Genomic DNA, 17185 nt, shown 5'->3' with positions numbered 1-17185 from the left:
CATTTCACTAACATACATCGTAGGCTAACTGAAAGGAAAATAATACTTATATGTTAAGATATATAAAGAAATAGCCAATATAGATATTTTTCTTACTCTCCTGTGAAATAAATATGCAAATCAACACTTAAATTGTTATTTCAATGTATGTATGGAAAATTCTTGATTTCATCGTACAACTGAGTACGAACATTTTCTATGTTGGGCAGTATAGTTTCCACTAAAAGCCTTTACACGACAATTTCTGTTAGGATTGCAGCAATTACTTTAAATTACTTCCGTTAAAAACATGGCACGCTGTATAATTAATAATCATTGCTGTATTCAGGATTCCCATAAATCCCGACGTAAAAAAAAATCACCTGGACCCTCCCATCCTAAAACGAATCACCGACTATCCGTCTGGGCAACTGCACAATCGTGCATGTACACACGTCAGTTGAGCCAGACGGAGGCACCACATCCCTAAAACATTCATATAAACTTGTTGGATATCCACTCTTCGTTTTCTGGGGAAACTCTACCTCGTACCTACCACAGTAAAACACGGAATTAATTTTTCAGGAAATGTTCAACCGTAACACTTCTTTCGAATTCAGAGGTGACAGCGGACTTTCGTCATTCCCTTCCATCAGACGGGTAGAACGAGAAAGCGAATGCATATTATAAAACAGATGCCATCCGAAAAATGTGTCTTGTGGAAAATTCATCACTTCGGAAGAGTCTGATCACTTACACTCCCACTTTTCGCTAGAACTGGCGATGCAAAATTAACTTTATGAATGTTGGTTTTTAATGATTGTGTTATAGAGGGTTTTTCAATAAGAGTTTTCATTGTGATATTAGTGGAAAACTAGTACATATATTTTGAGAAAAATCAATGGATGTTTAATTCATTGTGAACAGGAAAGTATTTCATTAACTAACGGGTGCTTTTTTTCGAGGTATATAACTTTAAGTTGGCATTACTGTTCAAGATGTCGACCAATTTAACAGCTGTCAAGTGATTTAGTCTCAATTTGAATTGGCAATTTATCCTGAATAACGCTTGAACAACGCTTGCAAATAGTGCAATTTCTATTTCGAAAATGATGGTACTGTGCGGAATACGTAGCGCGCACTACGTCCATTTTATTTTGTATAGCGATGAAGCGCACTTCTGGTTGAATGGCTACGTCAACAAACAAAACTGCCGCATTTGGAGTGAAGCTTATCCTCAAGTGTATGTCGAAACACCGTTACATCCAGAAAAACTGACTGTTTGGTGCGCTTTATGGGCTGGTGGAATCATTGGTCCGTACTTCTTCAAAAACGATAATGGCCAGAACGTTACAGTCAATGGTGATCGGTATAGAGCCATGATTACTAACTTTTTCATTCCTAAATTGAACAACCATGATGTCCAGGAGCTGCGGTTCCAACAAGACGGCGCAACATGTCACACATCTCGTGCCACAATCGATTTATTGAAAGACACGTTTGGTGACAGCCTAATTTCACGTTTTGGACATGTGAATTGGCCTCCAAGATCTTGTGATTTATCACCGCTAGACTACTTTCTGTGAGGCTATGTAAAGTCATTGGTCTATGCGGATAAGCCACAAACCCTTGACCATTTGGAAGACAACATTCGCCGTGTTATTGCCGATATACGGCCACAAATGTTGGAAAAAGTCATCGAAAATTGGACGTCCAAATTGGACTACATCCGAGCCAGCCGTGGTGGTCATATCCCAGAAATCATATTTAAAATGTAATGCCACAAGATTATCTTGCTTGTCAATCTAATAATCCATCGTTGTTTTATTGCAATTTAAAGTTCTATAGCTCTAAAAAAAAACACTCTTTATATCAGCCAAATGGCCGCCAAAATTACGTTTACAGCACCATATTCCTTTCATTACATTTTCTATGATCAATTCGCACATTTGAGGCTGTACGTTCTCGATAACTCCAAGAATTACATCTTTAAGGTATTCAATCGATCGTGGAGCACTGGCATATAATTTATCTTTCAAGTGATCACAAAGAAAAAAGTCTCAAGGCGTTAAATCACAAAATCTCGAAGGCCAATTGTGAGCATCACTTCGAGAAATAACTTTTAAAGTTGCGATTGTTCCGTTGCTTGTTTCACAAGTACGGTCTTATTGAAAATACATGTTTTCCACATTAATATCTCTCAATTCCGGCCACTAACATGTCCGAACAGCTCTAGTTTTTCCAACAGTTTCACTACCTCTAGTCTATTCAGATTCTGCCATTTACTGGGCGGATATAATCGAATTTGAGGATGCATTAGTAATCCATGAATGGAAACTCATTATTTAAGACCACTGCTGGCTCAAATTTCGAAAACTATACACATTCTTAAGATCTATTCGGAAAAAGTAACGAATAATCTTCTGAGTACTCCTTGATATCCAGCTACCAACTTCTAGCAATCAAGTTGCGTGGGAAGATATCAACTTCTCCCGCAATTGTAGGAGAAATACAAAATCTGCACGAATTTGCATTTCTCCCTTCCGACACACATCCAAACAAAGAAAATTCGTCAATGGCAGATTCCAAAAGACAAAGGAACCAAAGGAATAGACCTTGGAGTGGCCCGCAGGACCTTCAAACAGCATCCTGCAGGCGTATCCTGAGGGGTTGGTGGCGAGGGTCGAAAAAATGTGTAGTCTGTTGGTATTTGAGGATGACAGCAATAAGATTATGGAAAAGGAATTGATGAAGGCAAAAAAATTCGGGATGGATCGTATTTGGGATTTTATCGAAACAGGCACTTTGATATTGTTCTGTTTCAGTCTCAAATAATTGAAGTATTGGTAGAGGATCGAGAAAATTTAGTAATTATTTCGGTTGTTACATGGGAAAAATTTCCTGCAACACTAAAATAATTGGGACTAGGTTTTGATAAAATGAGGATGGATTATAATTTTATGGCAAGAAGCCGCAGTTTTTGTATTGCAGAAATTACTTAAGACTAAATATAGTTGATCGAAATGAACATCTACAAGTCGAATATATCAGTGTTTTTTTTAATGATTCGATCACCACCTCATTGCTACGCCTCTGCCCGCCTGTACCACCGGTTGCATAAGGCCTAGAGGTCAATGTGGTTTAAAATATAAAATTTTGCGCAGGAGCCAAGCCTACCGCAACAACATCGTACGAAAATAAAACTAGATTCAGCGATTTTAACCCCACCTACAAAAGCCTACTCTGCTTGTATCAAGGTCTTGCGCAGGATCGAGTCAAATAATCGTAGATTATCGAGCACAACGTGACTTTAAACTGTCTGTGTTTCGGCTCATGTTTACATCGAATTAGCGGTGTTGAATTGAAAGTAAAAAAAAAAGTGATGGCAGACTTGGAACATACAGAGGATTGTCCTATGGGGAGGAGAAAAAAGCAAATAGCGTCCAGATTCAGAAGTGAGCTCCAGTTAAATTTCTCACTTATCTACTTTCCAACTATAACCCAGAAAAATGTACTATTTCCTTAGGTTAATGAATCAAACAACTTCAACTCAAGATAACCAAAGATCCACCTGTATGGATATGTTTACTGTTACAGTTAACTATATTTATTTGAATTCAAATTCAGAAACAACTACATTTACCGGCTTAAGACTTTTTCTTTATATACTTCAAGTTATATTACTCAACAGAGTAATATAACTTCATTTTCATTACTGAATGATATGATTGTTTCAAATGTTTTCTAGAGTTCCTGAAGCTTTCCTTGATCGTCCCCATATTAATGCACATTGCCATGATTGTAATTGGCGCTATGACAATGGACAAATGTCCAGTTGAGAAGAATATTCCTGTCTATCTTCTGTCAGCAGGTAAAAGTTCTTTTTAAACTTACATCTGGAATGACACTTAGAAACATTGACGAAATAAAAAAAAATCGAGTATGTTACCATAAGTCAAATTCGAAACATGATTTTGTATGAATGATAATTTATTTTTGAAGTAATAAGCTAACATTAATGTCGTGAAATTCATATCGTTTTATAAAAGCACATTATACATAACAGACATCCAATAGAGGCCATACATAAATACATGAAAAAAAATGTTATAGCAATATTGAATTGCATGTTTTCATTGATGATAATGTAAACAGTAGAGCCACAGATAAACCTATATAAACAAACAGCGCTTGTTGAACAAAAAATAAAGAATATTATTATGGTCTTAAGAATGTTTCAATTCAAACATCAAACAAAAAAAATACGAAGCAAAAGTACCATCGCAATATGTGTCCTTCATTTTATTAGAAAATTTATGAAGAGAGCGTCTATTGCTTATCATAAATTTCATGATTTTCAGGTATTCTTGGGATAGCCACGAAAATTCTTGGTATTGGTAGAGACTTCATCATTAAATACTGCAGTTTCGATACCATAATGAGTATTGTATACACACTGGAGTTTGTGTACTTCCTTTTGGGTAAGTCTAGCAAATATTAAACATCTCGCAACAAAATGTTTCCAATTGCATTTTTTAGGTTCATACTGGGTGTACAAGGAATACAAACCGAGTTTCGATCCCTCGGCAGGGAAAGCCTACTGTGACTCTACTGCTTTTATGTTCGCCTTCATATACATAACCTTAATCTATGTTGTAATGGCCTTCTTCCTGGCTATGGTTTGTTGCTGTATAGCAGGCGTCATAGCTATTGACACACTGGTGCCAAAGCCAGAAACCGAGACTCTAGGCAATGCTGATGAGCCAGTTCAAAATGTCTGAAAACAGTTTTGTGTATTGTTATATTATAATTTTTTTTTGTTTTTGTAGTCGACTGAAATTTGTAACAATTTAACAACACATTATACATATTTTAAGTATCGTTTTGAAGTTTTTCCTGTTGATAATTCTGGGTTAGATAGGGAAATTGGCAATCATTTTTCAGGATATTCAGTCAAGGTAAATGTTCAACTAACATATTGAAGTGTTAAATTCATCAATTTGTTATTCTTTACATCCATTCCAAGTGGTTAAATTGTTATATACACGTCCGTGTTACGTGAAAGAATGCTTTGAATTGTTATAACTTCAATACGCCAATTTCGTCCCGTAAATGAACAGTAGGCGTATGTTGATTTCGTGAATCTAATCAGGAGACTGTATCATTGGTTTCTCTTCGCTAAATTCCGTCATCGTTATCGTTTACGATCTGTTTTAAATTTTAATAAGGCTCAAGAAATTCGCAATGAACCTAGAGACAGAGTATTCAATCGAATGATTATTCAGATCCTTTCCTCAATTTGGTCAATTTTTAATTTCATTTTATCCCCACTGATATTTCTAAATAACGAATTTTGTGCCTAAAAGATAACTTCTAGAAAAATAAAACTACAGGATTGAATTTTTTAGGAAATGCATAAGGAAATCAAGGGAAATTTTTCCTGATATAATATCGACCAACATTTTTTTTTCTCCTCTGCTCTTCGATATGATCTTGTGAAACTGAGAAAGGATCTGTTGATCCAAAAGGGCTTTATCATCAACATAGTTCGGAGGAATATCTTTATAAAGACACAGAGCAAGCTTTGAAATTTCATATTTGGCTCCAGAATTTTTTCAAATAACAGGATTAGAATAATTGAAATCAGGCAACCAACTTAGAACTAAGCAAACGTTCGATTAGTCGCATAAAAATAATTTGTTAAATGAATAACATCTAAAAAGAACGACATACACATGAAGTTACAATCATACTGTCAGAACAATCAAGAGTTTGTTCTGATTACTAAAAAACGTGAAAACTTCGGAGCTATAATTTAATATTTTTAGGAAAAACCCTGAGACTTTTTTTGAAACAAAGTTTAGCATTCACAAATTGAATTTCAGCGTTTCAAATGAAACATATCGTTCTGAAATTCTTTTTTTAGAATTCACATCAGATTGACTCATACATAACACACACTGACATCAAAGGTCATCACTCAAGATGTTCCATAATGAACCAATTACAAGAGTTCACAGCTAGTATTCAGAAAATTCCTCAGCGCTTACTTAAACTCTAAATATTCAACTGGTTAAGTAGTGAAACTTCGGTAGCTCGAAAAAAATTGAATACTTCAGCCGACGTACGCCACTGTCTGTCGTCCGCAGTACCGTAGTATCTGCGGCCAGCCTTGAATACCAGATGTAAATAAAAGCAAATGAAACTCGAAACCTACATGCCGCTCTGACGACTCAGTAGGTGCAGAAACTGTAGACGAGCATCAAACTTGTTGTCGAAGGTGTGCGTATTCTTACCGTTGTTTTGATCATAAAACCGGTGAAATGAACGACAGTGGTCAGCAAGGAGAAACCCAAGCTTTGGGCTCTTCTGAAAAAAAGGCTGCTGCTGATAAGGATGTCATACGAAAATTGAAGGCGAGACTTCTGCGTAAGTTATATTGATAACATTTAGAGTGACGTGAATGCCTGCTTTGATTCGAGATGTTTTCCTTAAGTATTTAATGTGGAGAAATTGGTTAATGGACTTATTTGCCATTTAAGGTAGAAACATCATAAAAGGGAAACATTTGGTAGTGTTCATCAGGCATTCTTCTGTAGAAAAATTAATAACAACTTTTTTATGTCTAACACTTATTTAATTTTGGAGTTTCGGAAAATATTCCATATAAAATAGGATATTTCTTTTTATAAAATTAGATTCAATAAGAGGATGGTTTTGTTGAGGCTTTAGAGACGAAATATTTCAGTCTTATCGAAAATTTGACAGTAAGGAATTCACATAGGTTATGTTGACTTAGGACATTCTCTCAATCTGTATGTATCCCATAGAACTTGCATCTAAATACTATTCATTTTACTCTTTAATTCAATAAGCCGAAGCAGTAATGCCTTAAGGTTGACAATTTTGCTTCTCTATAGAAGTTTGAAATTTGTAATTATTAACATAGAAATAAATAAAATGAATTTTGTATCAACAAATGAAATAGCATCAGAATTATTTAGCTCATTGGTGAGATTTATTCTCGAGGAGATTAAAACATTAAAGAGCAACTATACGATAAATATTAAAGAAGAGTATGTTGATTCAAATTCAATATTACTCGCAGAACGCATATTTACCTACCTTTATGATGTTAAATTGTTCTAATTATTATTAATTTTTCTTTCGTTTATAGCTGGAGTGAAATATACACTCCTAATTTGGCTGCTGATATACGTGGCTATGTTTATTGTAGGAGTTCTGAGTGTTAAAAGATGTCCCGCCGACGAGGATATACCTTTATTCTTATGCATGACAGGTAATCGATTTTTTTTTCATGAATTTCTTTACCTTGATTTTATCGATTATTTTCTAGGATTTGTGGGCGTCGCTTCAAAAATAGTAACCTATCTTCGAGACAGGATCATCCCGTATTTCAAAATTAAATATATGGAATCTGCTCTTTACTCCACAGAATTGATCTTCTTCATTCTTGGTGAGTTATCAAGTATCGTTTATCGTCGTTTCGGTAATTTTATTATCATCTTCAGAATCTAGATCATCTGAAAGAATTATTTAGGGTACATCAACCTTAATATATGTAATATGTCCTGACGGAGGACACATAAAATTACTAATTTTTAGTAGGATAATGGTGGGTTTCATAAAACAATTTCGGTTTAAAACTACAACTAACGAGAAAATCGGTCAATCAATGTTTTATGAAACCCACCATGAGTGGAACCAGCATTTAGTTCTTCTTCTTCTTTCTCAACCTCACGCAGATATCAAAGAATAAATTAACTTCTGTCAGCGAACGTCCAATTGAAGCTAATGATAAGATAACTATGGTAACGACATGCAGACATGATGTTATTTATGTGTTAATGAATAATTAATCAAATCTTTGGATTTTCAAATTATTCATTCGCTTTTAGAAAAAAAATGTTTCTAACTTTCACAGAGTGTATCTTTCAAATGCTTGACCAAACTCCTCTTCGATCGACAACGGCAGTTTCGAGCGAGAAAATTTCATTTTCTGCACTTGTTAATAAAATAACTATTATCGTCTTTTTATCAATTACCTAGGAATTCATTTATACCAATCGAAAGAAAAAATGATGGAATCGTACAAAAACACTATAAGCATCATGAATGTTAAGGACTACCAATTAATGACAATAATTATCATCGATCGGTAAAAAAAAAATTGAAAAAATATATATTTTTTTTAATTTTCTTCCACCGACTATTATTTTTTTTTTCTGTTTATAGGAACATACTGGGTGTTCAAAGCCTACAAGCCGAGTTTCGACCCAGCTGATGGCCCCAAATATTGTCAGAAGACTGCCTTCATGTTCGCTTTCATCTATCTGGCCTCTTTCTATGCCATAGTGGCCATTCTATTGCTGCTTGGCGTATGTTTCTGTTGCTGTATGTTCATGGGAATCGGGCTTTTCAATACTCTCATCGACGAAGACGTGGAAGCCGATCGGGCTCAAACAGCTCGCATGAACGAGGAAGGAAATGCAACAACAGGATAGAATTGCACATTTAATTTAATTGAATATTTATACGAAGTGTTATCGTAAAAATGTTATGGGAAGGAAATATCGATGTTTGATAACTCTTTATCTGTGGTGTCGATTCATATTTCGTTTTATATTTTCACGTTTACATAAGCTCATTCATTCATTTCTGTTCGACGCTTCCTAATTGTTATGTTATATGTTAACACAATTTTATGATATGCACTGATTTGATCTAGAATTGTATGTTTCGTACCTAAATATGTACCCGTTTCATTTTATAAATGATAACTGGTTATTATCTTTTGAAATAAGTGTTTATTGTTTTGAGAACCCATTGAAACAAAGCTCAACTCAATAAATAGAATCCGGACGGATTATTTTCATTTTTTTTAGTCCATATATTCCATTGAATAGCCCTTTAACTCGGTGGTTGAACGAAATTAGCTCTAATTCAAAGAATGGTTATGGAAACTGCCAGAAATTGAGGAGTGTATTCGGTCTACGCGAAGTTGAATTTCAAAAATTTAAATATATGGTATTTGTATATTATTGAACTTTATCTGACAGGTCTTAACATGAACTTATGAGTTCTATAATGCTTCAATTAAAACAATATCCCAGGGTTGCCGAACATAACAGTACTTATTTTCTGATGAATTAAATGTGCCCTATTTTTTGTAAATAAGATTAAGGTATCGATGATTGCTGATTTTCGTATGTATATTATATAAAATATTATAAAAAATTGTTAGTGTGTTATACCAGATATATTTTGTGTGTAATTTTTTAAGTTTCCGAAAAAATAATAATTATTAATGGTAATTTCAATCTTTTGACAATACAGTCAGTCCATTATATCTGTCTGGTAATAGTTTATTGTTTTTCAATTATATTGTATAGAACATAAAAATTAGAGGAGTTAGCATCAGATATACCTTGTCGTATGGGTTGAAATAGCAGTGATGTATAACTTCATAGTAATTGAAAATGCTACTTAATATTACACATTTTGTTAATTAGAAAATAAAGTAACATCTTGCTTCTCTGGGATCTTGAACTGAATGTTCTGATGTATGCACTTGGTAACTAATTACTCATTACTTAGAGTTCAAACTACATGAATAATATTCATTCTCTCATTTACTTGAGTACAAGCTTTTCAAGCCTCTAGTTAACCTTTCATAAAATCACAGTGATATTAAATTACAACTTTCTCATCAAGACACACTTCCAATTAATATTTCATATCTCACTCAAAAATGATGAAGACTACCTTTGCGTACTGCGGCTTTGGAGCGTTTTTTTCTCTTCTAAACCGTATAAATGTTTTCATCTCGCATCGTCGAACACTCCATTTCAACCTATATAAAAGAAAAACGTTACCGCAGTATGATTTAATTACTGGAACATAACCGAAAAGAAAAGGAACCCGGAAAATTGAACGGGACACATTCAAACGGATACAAGCCTAATTGGCGCAGCAACTACATCCGCAAACATCAGCATCCCCATAAATATAACCCTTTCAGTAGATGCGTCCTATGTGGCGAACTTTTTCATCACTGTTTTAATTCGAATTATCCAATTTAGAAAAGTTTCCCCCGTATCCGAAACGGCCCATTCACAGTTCCCCCTCGCGCCCGGAAAAATCTGGAAAACTCCCGGATTTCCAAGCCGGATGAATGGGACGGCAATTTTTAATTGGGCGCGATTATGCAGTTCATTTGGCGGTGTTGAATACGCGGCCGTTCAGAGGACCATGAATGTCCCTGGGAATGAGGTTCCCTTGTATCGGTTTGTTTCAATTTTCGCTTTGGATGCTGGATGGAAAGTGATGAGATCGCATTTTTCACACATATCATTGGGGGTTGTTCACTGGTCGAAAAGGATGAATTTCCTCGTTCAAGGTGATTGATGAAAATCAAAATTAAATTACGTGCCCCTCTCTTTTTGCCCCTTATATTGTCTAGTAAGGTTTAAGAATATGATATAGCGATATATTCTGAAGAAAACTCAACGAAACAGGCAAGAATAATAATAATTATTATTGGGTTCCCAATCACTCAGAAACTGAATTAAATTAAGAGGCAACACACTTCCCAGAAAAGCAGCACTAACTCCTTTCATTGAAACAAAACCTTTCTGTTTCAGGAGAAGGAAAAACTTAAAGAGAAGCCTTCTGGCGAACTCTTCCTTGGTTGAATCATACCAAAAAATTCTTCTGAAACTTTAAGACTGTGAAATCTATCTGGATCTTAGCATGAATATCATACATGTCCTCACTGGATTCCTTACATGGCAGTGTCTCCTCAGAAAACACTTCCTGAGAATGAGTCTAGCAGAAAACGACAAATGCAGATTCTGGGGAGAAAGAAACGCAGGATCACCTAGTGATCCTGCGCCATTGTAGTAACCTCCTTGAAGGCATCCCAGATACTGAATAATGTCATTGTGCAATGAAACCCCCTCAAATCGACAATTATTCTGTTTTTGGTTATTGAGTTACTTCATTTCAATACCATCCTACACATATAGATCAGGCATGCTACCCAAAATAAATAACACAGATTTCTGAGAGGATTAGGTACTCTGCTCTATACTAATAATATTTTTTTAAGTCGATTAATTCGAGGTATGTGCTCTCTTTGGGAGCTGTTCTCACCACTGAACCATTTACAGCTCATCTCTTAGCTCCAGAATTATCATAAACTGATGTATCTGGTATTGCTTGTAGGTTACATTTTCACTTTCATAAGTTTTTCGTCCGCAACTTTGTCTTGTTGGATTACAATGGTAAGGTATTCTGTGACCAGGTAATTAAGAGTTCCATCCTCCACCCCCACAGAATCTGCATTCCTCTGATTCTTATTATGCTCTCTGAGGTAGCAGTTGCCTGTAAGAAAACCAGTGAGAAATCGCAGCAATTCCTACTGAGATACAGATAATCTCTTAGATCTTACAGTATTAAATTTTGATAAGTCAAGAACTCAGAGATAATATGTCTAATGTCAGGTATTAGAAGCAAAGACATGTGGAGGTTATAGGTTTCACAGTTATTTGTGGCTGCTAATCATAGATCCGAGTGGTATTTGAAAGAAATTCAATATGGATTTGAGATGTCATATTGATATCGTGTGAGTATGTTCAGAAATGCAATTGTAATGAAAATAATCCATTGAAATTATGAATCTAATTTGAGATGAGTGCATGATCTTTATATATTGCTCCAGTCTTGAGGCTCTCAAGTTAAATAAAAAGCCTAATATCTAATCATCTGCATATCAAACCACGATTGATGAGAATACTAAGATCACATGATAAAAGCATAACAAATAAAAATTTAAGAATACTAAATCCCAAAATTTATGATTTCTAAATAAAAGACAATCAGTATGTTAGGTTTTCTAAATAGTTCAGACACTGACACATCAATTTATGGCGAGAGTGAAAATCTTAATAGAGAAAAATCTCGGAAGCAGCCAATACAGAGGCTGGAATTTCCTCCAAACACCAAAATCCCCGCAATAGCCAACCTATCAAGATAAATGTTATGTATGCCAGCCACTCACTGCAACAAGCATACCAACATACCAAATAAATATGGCCATCGATATTCATAGCCATCGTATTGATTCTTTTGGTCTGGCGTATGTAGCATCAGGGTTTGTTTCGATGTGGAACGAATCGTTCGGTCGATTCCTGTTCACTGTTTTAACGACAGGCAATGAATCTTTTATCGCTTGTTATTATCTGTGATGAACGGCCGTTAGAACTACTGCATGCCCGGTTGAATTTTGCAGATCGAGCCTTTCTGTTTCGGACGTTTGTTAAATATCTGATAACGAAATAATGCCTGATATCGAGAGGACTTCTGTTTATTTATACAGTCTCTATAGATGATTGTAACATCTTGGCAGTCTCTGAAGTTGAATAATATGTTCTTGATGAAGTTTAAAAAATGAGAAACGCACTGGCGTGAATTCAGGGCCTTGTTAACACTAGTATTCATGTGATTTTTTGACGAAATTCTTCTGAACACAAATAAGAATTCAAAACTTTCTTGTCTGTGACATCCATAAAAACATTGAATGACGTGTTACCTTCAAAACAGTCTCATTCATCATTTTTCTAGAATAATTTTCCTGAAGAATGAGGAAAATCATTGAAAATCATAATTGCATGCAACAAATCATTGCAAAAGAACTTTCTGGTATTCAAATTTTTCTATTCTGGATCAAATCGATGTTTAATTGAAATCTACATTTTTTTTTTCAAAACAACTGCTACATACAGTTACGAAATTTCATTGAATATTTTTGGTTAGTTGCGGAGAGGGTCGAAGAAGAACCCTCTTTGTGAATAACCTAATTTGCAGAAAGGGTTGAAGAAGAACTCTCGGTGAATGACCGAAAAAAATCGATACAAATCGGTCTGGTCTCTCTAATATCTGTAGTTCAAGATCACGATAACTGGATTATTTTCCTCACAGGAATGACACATAGTTGACTTTTTGAATAGTTAACTTTATCTATGAAGTTTATATAAGCACAAAATTTCCGTGAAATTTCAAGGATAGATTCTTTGATATCGACATTTTAAAATAAACAATTTTTAATCATCCAGTAAAACAATATCCAATGACTTTACATAGCCCCACAGAAAGAAGTCTAGCGGTGTTGAATCACAAGATCTTGGAGGCTAATTCACAGGTCCAAAACGTGAAATTAGGCGGTCACCAAACGTGTCTTTCAATAAATCGATTGTGGCACGAGCTGTGTGAAATGTTGCGCCGTCTTGTTGGAACCACAGCTCCTGGACATCATGGTTGTTCAATTCAGGAATGACAAAGTTAGTAATCATGGCTATATACCGATCACCATTGACTGTAACGTTCTGGCCATCATCGTTTTTGAAGAAGTACAGACCAATGATTCCACCAGCCAATAAAGCGCACCAAACAGTTAGTTTTTCTGGATGTAACGGTGTTTCAACATACACTTGAGAATTAGCTTCACTCCAAATGCGGCAGTTTTGTTTGTTGACGTAGCCATTCAACCAGAAGTGCGCTTCATCGCTAATGGACGTAGTGCGCGATACGTATTTCGCACAGAACCATTTTTTTCGAAATAAAATTGCACTAATGGCAAGCGTTGTTCAGGCGTGAGTCTATTCATGATGAATTGCCAAACCAAACTGAGAATAAATCACTTGACAGCTGTCAAATGGGTCGCCATCTTGAACAGTAATGCCAACTTAAAGTTATATACCTCGAAAAAAAATACCCTATATTATTGCGGATCCAAGTGATGAATTTTGTCCAACACATTGAGTTCGGCAGATAAATATAATCGATTTTGACCTCAAATTCCTCAATGATTCGAACCTGATCATTTGAGACCACCCTCCACTCAAAATTTATAAAATCAGACATTTGAACCGAAAAATAGTCTGCTTCTAAACAGATCATATGAGATCTAGTCGTATAACATAATCTCAATAAATGCAAATAATCCTTGAATGGCAATACAAATAATGTCTCATTTATTTATTTACCCACATCTTGAACAAGATTGCTCCAAATGAGATTAACTAGTGATAATGATTCCACTATTCTAACTAAAAGTTTTCTGATAAAATATTTGGCATTCTCAGTGAAGTAGAAACTCAAGGTAAGTATTGATATTGATAGAGCGTTTATGAAATTGAAGGCAAACCTTGAAAAACTGATTCTGCAAGCGGATAAAATCGAAGGAATCAATCAATTTGGACGAATCAAATATTTTTTCAACGTTCAACCGAAATGTCATCTGTAAAAGGCTGGCCGATATTTAATCTTAATACCATTTCATCAGTTAAGTGAAGTTCCTTCTTCATCGTTGTCGACTGTGGCTTTTCGCAATATCCACAAAGGCTCTGGAGTTTAATCCAGTTCCCATACTTTGTACGAGATGAAATTGAATTTACCTGTGGAAGTTTAGCGGAAGATTCCTCCGGGATCTCAAAGTTCGATAGACAGTTTAATATAGAGTAAAACTTTGTCAAAAATCCCCTGCAGGATATTAATAACGTCTTCGGCCGTGGTACGTTACAAGAATTTCGGCAAGATTCTGCTCTGACGGATTTTTATTGTTTCAGCCGAGGTTTAATCGAGTTTTTTGTTGCTTTGCAGCGGGAGTATTCCACAAGTGTGCCAGTGCATCCGACCCGATAACATTTCAGATTTTATATACAGACTGAGGAATTTACATCTGATATTTTTGTGGGCTCCTTCATGTTCATTTTGTTTTTGCATATTCCTAAAAATACCGATAAAATATTAATACTTACACAAAATTTTATGAGGTATTATTTCACTCGAAACAATTAGTAAATATCAGTGCTTCTCTGGATGTTTTTACTGAATGTCCTCTGTTGACAACATTATTACAGTTTGATCAGTTTTGAATTTTCAACAACTGAAACAATAACTTTACTTCGATTGTAATATTGTTCAAGATTGAGAGAACATAAATTATTCAATTTGATCTTGAGTTAGACATCAATGACATAAGACCAAAATCTGCTCAAAATTCGCAAGTTGAAGATATTTGGAAACAAATATTGTGACATCACAATAATATTTCCATACACACTCTGATATGGATCCACAAACTCCTTTCATGGGCTTGGAACCGTTCTGTGGTGTAGGCAAATGTACTCAGAAGAGAGAATTTCAGGAGTTTGAAAATAACCGAAATATATACACATCTGGCGGAATCTTCCTAGGTTTATTCTGAAAAGTCTTCGGAACTTCGACACTTCGACAAGATCTAAGGAGTATCTGGATCTTCGCAGGAATATAAAACATCTCCTTACAGCATTCTTTACAAGACGCCTCAGGAAGCATAAGAATGGGTCTAGCAGAAAACGACGAGTGCAGAAGATTCGTGAAATTTTTTCTGAACTTCCACTTATTTTGAAACTGCTAACGGTGAACGCACCTACCTTCTGCCCGCATGGGCCTGCAGGCAGATGAAATCTGCAGGATCTGCTGGTTGTACATGACATGATGAACACATACTGAAGTGGCCAGCATGAAAAGCAATCTTCTGGGTATCCCAGTTTTAAATCCTCATGAGTCAATACTGAGGCGTTGTCAGATTTGGCAACGATTTAAGGACGATCTTTCGAAAAGTCCCATAGTAAAAACCAATGAAACCTCCAAACCACCAAACCCCCACCCTCACCTCATCATGAACCCCACTAGCAGACTTGTCGCACCGACCAAATCCGATGAAAAATCAGCCAGAATGAATTTCCTTGTCGACAATGAATCACTCTCCCTGTTTTTCCGCGATTTGAACCGCGGCGACAAAGAAACTTGTTAAAATTTCATTGTGACTTTCGAGCGGCCGGGAAGGGGGTCGGAATAATAAATAGGGGCTGCAATAATACGCCACGAATGGGCCCGCAGCCTCCGGGAATACAAAGGGGCGGCCTGAATAGGGCGTTCGGAAGAAGCGACAGTTCGTGTGGAAATGGGACGTGACCAATAACTGTTGGGGCTCATTGTTCAATCCGAAGAATGGAGAGTTTTCAGTGTCGCCGAGACTAATGCCTCTTTCAGACCAGTAATAATCTGGTCTTATTGGTTGCGAACGGGGGGTTTTTAACAGTCTTGGAGGTTGAGTGACTCGGAAAGATTGCAACAGAGGTTTTGAAGCATTTTTGACGTAGTTGTCAAGGCTAGATCTGGGTGATTCATAAGTCTCAAGTCCTATATTTCTGCTGCTTATACTCCCAATGATATTCGAGTAGGTAACCATAGTCTTATCAACGAATTTCTATTTATGTTGAATGTAATCTCTAGTGTCTACATAGATCCTTGTTCATTTGAGCAATTGGATACAATTTAAAAGGCATCAGACAAGAGTGTGGTAACATCAAGATTTTTAGGTTTCTTTCGTTTTAGTAGTACCTGCTCTCTTTCAGGTATTTATTTCATGTCAAAAACCCTCTTGCAAGCAGAAATCTAACCTATCTGACCGTGAACTCAATAGTGTCTTGTAAGGACCATTGAAGCGGCTCACATATACACTGCGCAAAAAAATTAACGCACATTATGGAAATCTCAAATTTATTCTACAACTGAAGGTGTTCTCAATGATAATTATTTTTATCAGAATTGTGCATGCATATGTTATCCACTTTCAAAGTTTCTTTCAATACAGATGTTTTTTCCCAGCAGGAATAAAAAAAGATGAAATTATCAGATTTTGAATGTATTGGCTCCATTCTGAAATCAGTTGTTCTCGATCAATTCTAGTGATCAATAGTTTTTCTTTCGTTTGATTTTATACACTCGATCGCTTTGCAACGCGAAACACGCAATTTGACTATAGAGGAATGTGCCCAAGCGGTAGTTTTGCGAGAAGAAGGGTGGACATACACAAGAATTGCAGAAAGGTTTGGAGTTTCCCATACAAGTGTGTCCAGAATGTTGCAGCGATTCAGGGAGACAGGTATGGATGTCCGAACACCAGGACAGGGTAGACCACGGGTAACAACTGTCATTCAAGAACGTTACTTTAGAGTTTCTTCGTTGAGACAACGATTTGCAACCGCTCGCCTCCTTCAAAATCAGATTGAGCAAACTCATGGGATGCTCTCGTTACCATCAACTTTGATGATGCAACATGATGATGATCCTTGGG

General features: G+C 35.8%; 2 protein-coding genes across 2 annotated transcripts; both read left to right on the top strand.

Moving 5' to 3' along the window:
• Positions 1–3253: 3253 nt before the first annotated feature.
• Positions 3254–4860, top strand: LOC123676448 (transmembrane protein 272-like). The gene is made up of 4 exons (XM_045612329.1): positions 3254–3434; positions 3728–3850; positions 4341–4460; positions 4519–4860. The coding sequence occupies exons 1-4, from the start codon at positions 3362–3364 to the stop codon at positions 4758–4760; spliced, it is 558 nt and encodes a 185-aa protein (XP_045468285.1). The 5' UTR covers positions 3254–3361; the 3' UTR covers positions 4761–4860.
• A 1308-nt stretch (positions 4861–6168) lies between these two features.
• LOC123676304 (transmembrane protein 272-like) lies at positions 6169–8867 on the top strand. Its single transcript, XM_045612119.1, has 4 exons — positions 6169–6408; positions 7157–7279; positions 7337–7456; positions 8236–8867. The coding sequence occupies exons 1-4, from the start codon at positions 6303–6305 to the stop codon at positions 8502–8504; spliced, it is 618 nt and encodes a 205-aa protein (XP_045468075.1). The 5' UTR covers positions 6169–6302; the 3' UTR covers positions 8505–8867.
• Positions 8868–17185: the final 8318 nt, after the last annotated feature.

The sequence above is a fragment of the Harmonia axyridis genome, chromosome 3 (assembly GCF_914767665.1).
Source record: "Harmonia axyridis chromosome 3, icHarAxyr1.1, whole genome shotgun sequence".
Lineage (NCBI taxonomy): Eukaryota > Metazoa > Arthropoda > Insecta > Coleoptera > Coccinellidae > Harmonia > Harmonia axyridis.
The sequence above is the reverse complement of the archived record's forward strand: the minus strand, read 5'-3'. Positions and strand labels throughout refer to the sequence as shown.

What these genes read in the sequence shown, in the direction of transcription:
- LOC123676448 (XM_045612329.1), top strand. Translation starts at nt 3,362, where the DNA reads ATGGCAGACTTGGAACATACAGAGGATTGTCCTATGGGGAGGAGAAAA. An exon ending in TGTCTATCTTCTGTCAGCAG is followed by an intron (nt 3,851 to 4,340) that starts GTAAAAGTTCTT and finishes CATGATTTTCAG; the next exon opens with GTATTCTTGGGATAGCCACG. An exon ending in GTTTGTGTACTTCCTTTTGG is followed by an intron (nt 4,461 to 4,518) that starts GTAAGTCTAGCA and finishes TGCATTTTTTAG; the next exon opens with GTTCATACTGGGTGTACAAG.
- LOC123676304 (XM_045612119.1), top strand. Translation starts at nt 6,303, where the DNA reads ATGAACGACAGTGGTCAGCAAGGAGAAACCCAAGCTTTGGGCTCTTCT. An exon ending in ATTGAAGGCGAGACTTCTGC is followed by an intron (nt 6,409 to 7,156) that starts GTAAGTTATATT and finishes TTTCGTTTATAG; the next exon opens with CTGGAGTGAAATATACACTC. An exon ending in TTTATTCTTATGCATGACAG is followed by an intron (nt 7,280 to 7,336) that starts GTAATCGATTTT and finishes ATTATTTTCTAG; the next exon opens with GATTTGTGGGCGTCGCTTCA.